The sequence below is a fragment of the Buceros rhinoceros genome, unplaced genomic scaffold, assembly GCF_000710305.1.
Source record: "Buceros rhinoceros silvestris isolate BGI_N320 unplaced genomic scaffold, ASM71030v1 scaffold7259, whole genome shotgun sequence".
NCBI lineage: Eukaryota > Metazoa > Chordata > Aves > Bucerotiformes > Bucerotidae > Buceros > Buceros rhinoceros.
Genome location: NW_010433191.1, coordinates 36,877 through 43,502, shown reverse-complemented (window position 1 = coordinate 43,502; position 6,626 = coordinate 36,877). Strand labels below are relative to the sequence as shown.

General features: G+C 49.0%; 1 protein-coding gene across 1 annotated transcript in view; it reads left to right on the top strand.

The window, feature by feature from the left end:
* The first annotated feature begins 1,573 nt into the window (after positions 1-1,573).
* The window catches only part of RALBP1 (ralA binding protein 1), an 11,578-nt gene continuing 6,525 nt past the window's right edge, over positions 1,574-6,626 (top strand). Inside the window, exons 1-2 of the mRNA XM_010144018.1 lie at positions 1,574-1,871; positions 6,291-6,624. Of these exons, the coding sequence (XP_010142320.1) occupies positions 1,628-1,871; positions 6,291-6,624 (578 nt within the window). The 5' untranslated portion in view covers positions 1,574-1,627. The remainder of the gene's footprint in view (positions 1,872-6,290; positions 6,625-6,626) is intronic.

Here is a 6,626-nt window from a genome sequence, read left to right as displayed (position 1 = left end):
GGTTGGCCCTTGGGGCTCTGAGCCCCCTGCTCTGGGGGCAGATGTCCCTGCTCCCTGCAGGGGGTGGGACTGGGGGAGCTGGGAAGTCCCTTCCCACCCAAGCCAGTCTGTGGTAACTTTATCCACAAGGAAGCGGTGTGCCGCGGGCGAGAAGGAACCAGCTGAATAACGAATGAGGGGAGGAGAAAGCAGGAGACTGATTCTGATGATATAATTTGAGCACCGTGGATTTTCTCTCTCATTTAAAGCCTTAGGAAGTGATGTATGCAGGAAATTAATGCTTTCTTAAAGCTGTAAAATGAAAAATATGAAACAGAAGTGCAGTCGTCATTTGTTGCATGTACAAATGCGCACCATTATCTCCATTTTTAGACTGTGTCTCTGCCTTAGCCAGAATAAAGAATGGCTGGTATTAAAAGCCCTCATGAATATTTTGTTTCTCATCATAATTCCGTGTCTTGCTGTTCACATTCTGCTCTGAGTGACTTCATTTCTGTAAGCCCTCTGTGAGTGATCTCCTGCAGTGGGACACTTCCATACAGACAGCACGTTTTGACCGTGTTCTGCCTACGGAGAACTGAGGGACGAGCGTTTAGAGCCATCAGCCCTCCCGCGGACCCGCGTAGCTGGACACGGTTATAACGATGAACCCGGCAAGGCACAAGCCCACGTTGTGCTTTTCTGTCAATGAGACCCTGGGAACCGAGTCGCTAAAATGAATTAAAAATATAACAGCACGGCCAAAACCAAGCTACAGCTGTTCCACCTGGATGTACAGCTACAGCTGTTCCACTCGTGTCATAACTAAAACACTCCTGGAAATAGGTTTAACGTGGCTTTTGTGGGTCATTTTATTTCTCTTTCTTTTGGCCGTGCAGCCCCCTTGCTCAAGTCGAGTCTGCAGCGCAGGGCACCTCGCCCCAGCTCTCAGCCTTCCTCATGCTTGCCCCGACTCCTGCACGGCTGCGCAGAGAGCCAGGCTGTGCAAAGTGCCAGGCTGTGCAAAGAGCCAGGCTGTGCAAAGTGCCAGGCTGTGCAAAGAGCCAGGCTGTGCAACTGGCGTAGAAAAATAATCTCTAAAGAAAAAATAATCTTTTTTTTCCTTCTCTTTGTCTTCCAATTTCTTCAGCAATTTTCATGTCAGGCCCTAACTCGCAAGCAAACCAGAGCATCTGGGTGCACATGATCTGATCGAGCCTCTGCAAATGTGGAGCTGTTGTGTACCAGCAAAACTTACTCGTTTTCTACCTCCTTTAATTTGCATTAGGATAATTAGAAGACGGATTTGCTTTAACTCTTTTTTTCCCCCCTTATTGTGACAGGCCAGGCAAGTTCTCATTTGCATCTATAAAATATGCTGGGAAAGATGGAAATGATCTTTGCCTTGAGTGTTCCCAAACACTGTGAGCTTCCAGACAGATCTGTTTTATGTCAGAAATTTGAAGTATTTTATTACAACAATTATATAGTAAATATTAGCAGCCAGTGTGCAAGCTGCCTATGGATACTGTAGGAATTATTTCACATTTTAAAATACGCCGATAACGCATGATGCCTTTGGTTTCCCCCTGCTGCAGGTGTGATGGACAGGTAGCAGAAGATTTCGCTTGGACATCAGGATTTCAGAATGACCGAGTGCTTCCTGCCTCCCACCAGCAGCCCCAGTGAGCACCGTCGGGTGGAGCACAGCGGGGGCCTGGCGCGGACTCCCAGCTCCGAAGAAATCAGCCCTACCAAATTCCCCGGACTGTACCGCACCGGTGAGCCTTCGCCGCCGCACGACAGCTTGCATGAGCCTCCCGACATAGTATCGGATGATGAGAAGGAGCATGGGAAGAAGAAAGGAAAATTCAAGAAGAAAGAAAAAAGAAGTGAGTGGGCAACTCCTCTTATTTCATGCTTCTAAATTCTCTTTCTCTCAGAGCTGCTTAGTAACCCAGTGGGTTTTTTACACTTGTTTAGGTGCGGAGGCAGTTTAACTTGTACAAACAGGCTTTGTGCAATACCTGTTCCAAAAAAACCCCACACCTTCCCCAAAAAACAGCTGGGTGTTTGGCTGTGCGGATAGAGGTGCCAAGCACATGCCCTTGTCGTCAAACCCGACGAGGCGACACACCATCTTCTGTCCGAGCGACCGTGGGGATTCCTTGGACTCCTCCTGTCCGCATCTGCTGCCGCTGCCCTGCTTCCAATCCGACCAGTTAAACCCGCAGCTGAAATTCCTGCAGGGATTAAGTGGTTGTGGTGATGGGATTGGTGATGAAAATCCGGTGTTGATTGGGTAGCTCTAACTCCAGGCTGTTAGCAGTTGGTTCGTAACTCCGCAAATCGGCTTTCTGTCACAGCTCTGCGTTGGACCCCTGTAAAGGGGGATTGTTAGGGGGTTGTACATGGTGCGATTGTGGTGACTGATGGGCTGAAGGCTGAGGAGGAGGAATGCTGCTTCAGCAGCCACACGCAGCTCTGCGCACATTAGCGTAACTGCTTTCTCATGCCAGAGGTTACAACCCAGCTTAGAGCTGATGGAAAGCAATTGTTGTTACTTAAAAGAAGCTTTAAAGGTATGAAAAGTCCTCAAAAAACCACAGAAATGCAAAAGCTTTAATTCTTTCGCGTCTTCCACCTTTTAAATTCTGTTGCACGCTTTCAGATTGTTTCTTTTCACTTTCTGCCTTCTGGACAATACCCAAGCCGCCGTGGTGGTGGCAGCTGGGGTTTAAACAGATATAATTTACATGAGGTAAAGACAAGTGTTGATCTTAACTTAGGACAGAGTGAAGGTCTGTTGAATTTAGAGTGTTAGTGAATTCATGACGAGGTCATCCAGGCTCTGAAACTGTGTGGAACTTCAGTCCTACCAAGATTTGGGCGTGTTTTGATAATACGCTACCTGTGAACTGCAGAAGTGCAACAGATGGTTGTTGCTCTGTGGTTAAAACAACAATTTGATTTTTTTATACTAAAGGCAGTAACCTAATAATAAACAGGAATTACCCTGGGGGAAAATGTGCCAAAAATGTTTTGGAGGTGATAGAAAATTAAACAGAATATTGTTTTTCACGCGGAACGTCAGCAGCAGGGAAAATGTTTCAGCCACTGATGTCTCCGCTCCTCTGGCACAGCCTGAGTGTTGAGCAGCTGCAGAGCGGGTTAGATTAGGGGACTTACTAGGGATTAAAATGGATCTCCTTTTTACTGGGATAGTTTTAACTCTGTTCCCTGCCACACATCTCTTCTCCATGCAGGAGAGCAAAAATACATTTGTATTTCTTGTGCACTGATGGTTTATAGGAGACGGGAACCGATGTAAGTGACATTTAAAATGAACATTTCACCACCAGGCAGTGATCATGGGGTGATAAAGCCATAACAAACGGAATTCAAACCATGACATTTTCCTCTTCTGTGTATAATTCTTGGGAAAACGGAGGATTGGTTGAACTGTAAACTTATCTTGTGAAAGGACAACAGTGGCGTTGCTGGGAGCTCCTCTGAGTTCTTCAGGAAATCGTTCTGAAGCCTGAATCCCTGATGTGTTGGCCAAGGGGGTGGTTCCCTTATGTTCTTTTGGGATGTAGATGAGGGCTGAAATATTCCTCCTGTTAACTTGGGCCCTTGCTCTGAGCAATCTTTGGTTCCGGGCTGAGTGTTAACCTTTATGTCCTTCCCGAGGCACTTGCCTTGTGTGAGGTTCTTGCGATCTGCAGCTTTCTGCTAGATCCTGCCAGGTGGAAGACGCCAGCCTCTTCTCTCATCTGAAGGGATTTTTCTCCAACGTAATTTCTGCTCAGGAGTGTTTCATCCATGTGGACGTTTGGTGACCACGCAAAAGCTCTGGTAGTGTTCCCAGCTGTTCCAGGTAGAGCAGTGATGTGATAAGATACCTCTGTGCTTATGATCCTTCACCTCTGTGCGGAGTGCTAGTGGGGATGGATCCTGTGGTAGTGGTGGCTGCTCCATGCTGGGGGAGGTCTGCTGGAGATTCTAAGGTGGTCATTGTAATCTTTATCAGTGATCCGAGCGAGGGGATTGAGAGCACCCTCAGTCAGTTTGCAGATGACATGAAGTTCGGTGGGTGTGTTGATCTGCTGGAGGTGCAGGAGTCTCCACAGAGGGGTCTGGCCAGGCTGGATCAATCGGCCAAGGCCAGTGGTATGAGGTTCAACCAGGCCAAGTGCCAGGTCCTGCCCTTGGGTCACACCGACCCCCTGCAATGCGCCAGGCTGGGGGAAGAGCAGCTGGAAACTGCCCGGGGAAAAGGACCCGGGGGGTGTTGGTGACAGCGGCTAAAGAGGAGCCAGCAGTGTGCCCAGGTGGCCAAGAAGGCCAGGGCAGTGGTGGAGTCCCCGTCCCTGGAGGGGTTTCCCAGCCCTTGTGTCGAGGTGCTGCTGAGGGACAGGGGTCAGTGGGGACCTGGCAGTGCTGGGGGAACAGGGGGACTCGAGGAGCTTAAAAGTCTCTTCCAGCCTAAACAATTGTGTCAGTTCTACAGAATAAGTTGTTACTTATTCTCTGCTCATTTCCAACCCAAACCATTCTTTGATTAGATGCTCTTCATATCACGTTCATCTTTCTGTGTTGCTACACCCTGTTGAACAGCCAAACCACTGTGTGTTTCTGTACACCGCTGTGTCTTTACTGCACACTCTGCAGATGGTTTAAGCACCTGCCTTCTAGTGGCCATAACTGTTTTTAAACAAATAAAGGCAAGTTTCTTATTTTGCAGTAATCCGAGTGCAGAATTGGAGTGTTTATTAAATTAGGGCTGGTTTAGGTGCAGGAAAGTGTCACTGGTGTACGCCAGAATGATGGGAGAACACAGCCTGTTAGCACTGGAAGTCCTGAGGAACCAGCAGACAGAAATACCAGTTTACCATCACCTGGTTTGTCGAGTGCTTTTGCTGGTTTTATTTCGGTGTGAGTTTAGGTTGTTTATTGTGTCACTGGTGAAAGGAATACAGGGGTTTTATTACCAGCAGTTCAGTAAAGAACATCGGGCTACGCTGAGAGACATCGTAGCCCCCTCTCGGTATGGGTGGGAGATGCTCTGGGACCCTGTCATTAGTACAGGTTTCTAAACTTGGTTGGCTGGTGTTACTGAGACAAATTAAACTAGGCTGGTTTTGTGTGTAACTTGCTCCTTCATGTCTTCTCGTGAAGTCAAGAAATACCAGTTTCAGCAATGTGCTGTTGCTGGTGTACGTGACCACAGAGCTCGGAAAGCACCAGGGTTTGTGTGGCAACAGGGAGTGTTCAAACACGTGGGGCAGATGCTCTGTTTGTGGGCGAAAGCAACTGCTGAGCTTGGGTCCCCTGTGCTGACGCTGTTCCCAGTGTGGGACTGGGAGCTGCTGCAGCTGCCCAGCGGGAAAGATGAGGGCGGAGCAGCCAGGGCGGCTTCAAAATTCAGCCAGCTCCTTGGACGTGCTGAAACAGCTGAGAAACTGCAGCTTCACACAGCCCAGAACTGGAGGAGACTGAACATCCCCTGGTTCTGGCGCTCGGCGTCTTTCACCGGTGAGAATCAGAGCCCCCCAGCTCGTCGAGGGCAGGCAGGGCCGGCTGCGAGGCGGCGGGTAACAGCACTGGGCAGTGCCTTGGACGGCTCTTGGTGTTTGGCCGCTGAAAGCGTGCCGCGCCCATGGGCTCGCTGATGCCCTCGCTGACGCTGACGGCCAACCCGCGCCTTCGCTGACAGGTGGTGTGCCAGCGCTGCTGGAACGGTTCTGTTCCTCCGCTGGACCAGTAAGGGAGCTCGGGCTTTGGGTTTACTTTGAGGCTGGAACTTCATGGTCTTAAAATGGGTAATATTCTGGAAAGGGATGGGGGCGTTAGGTGGATGCGGTTTGGTTTGTTCGTAATAGAAGCTTGTTGGACTTAGGTGTCCGTGGTAGCTGATCCTTAACAGCGCCTCTTATACTGTCGGTTACAGGAACGTAGAGAAGTTGCCAGACAGTTGTTTTTATTTTGCATTTCCTTGACTGTTAGATGGGAAACTAGCCCGTAAGATGGACATTGCCATTATGAGTAAGTATCTAAAGCATGAATTGTTGAGATGGTTCAGGAGCTGCGGGGCTTATCTTTGATGGGATTACCCAACCTTGATTTAATCCCTGTCCGCTTTGTTGTGTAATGACTACAGAAAACCTTCGGGAGGGTCAGGCGCTATTTTTTAATTCCCTTTGCTGCTGCTTCTCTCTCCTCCTCGTTCTCTCCCTGTGGTGACACCCTGTCTAGAACCTAAGCAGACTGACAGCTGTCCTCTTGCCTTCTCCTCCTCTACCTCACAGCGGAAGGTTACGCTGCGTTTCAAGAGGACAGCTCCGGCGATGAAGCCGAAAGTCCTTCCAAGCTGAAGCGCTCCAAGGGAATACACGTCTTCAAGAAACCCAGCTTCTCCAAGAAAAAGGAAAAGGATTTTAAAATCAAAGAGAAACCCAAAGATGAAAAACACAAGGAAGAGAAACACAAGGAAGACAAACACAAAGAGAAGAAGTCGAAAGACTTGACGGCCGCAGATGTAGTGAAACAGTGGAAAGAGAAGAAGAAAAAGAAGAAGCCGATCCAGGAGGCGGAGATCCCTCCGGTGGACGTTCCCCGTCAGAGGCCGGTGTTCGGAATTCCCT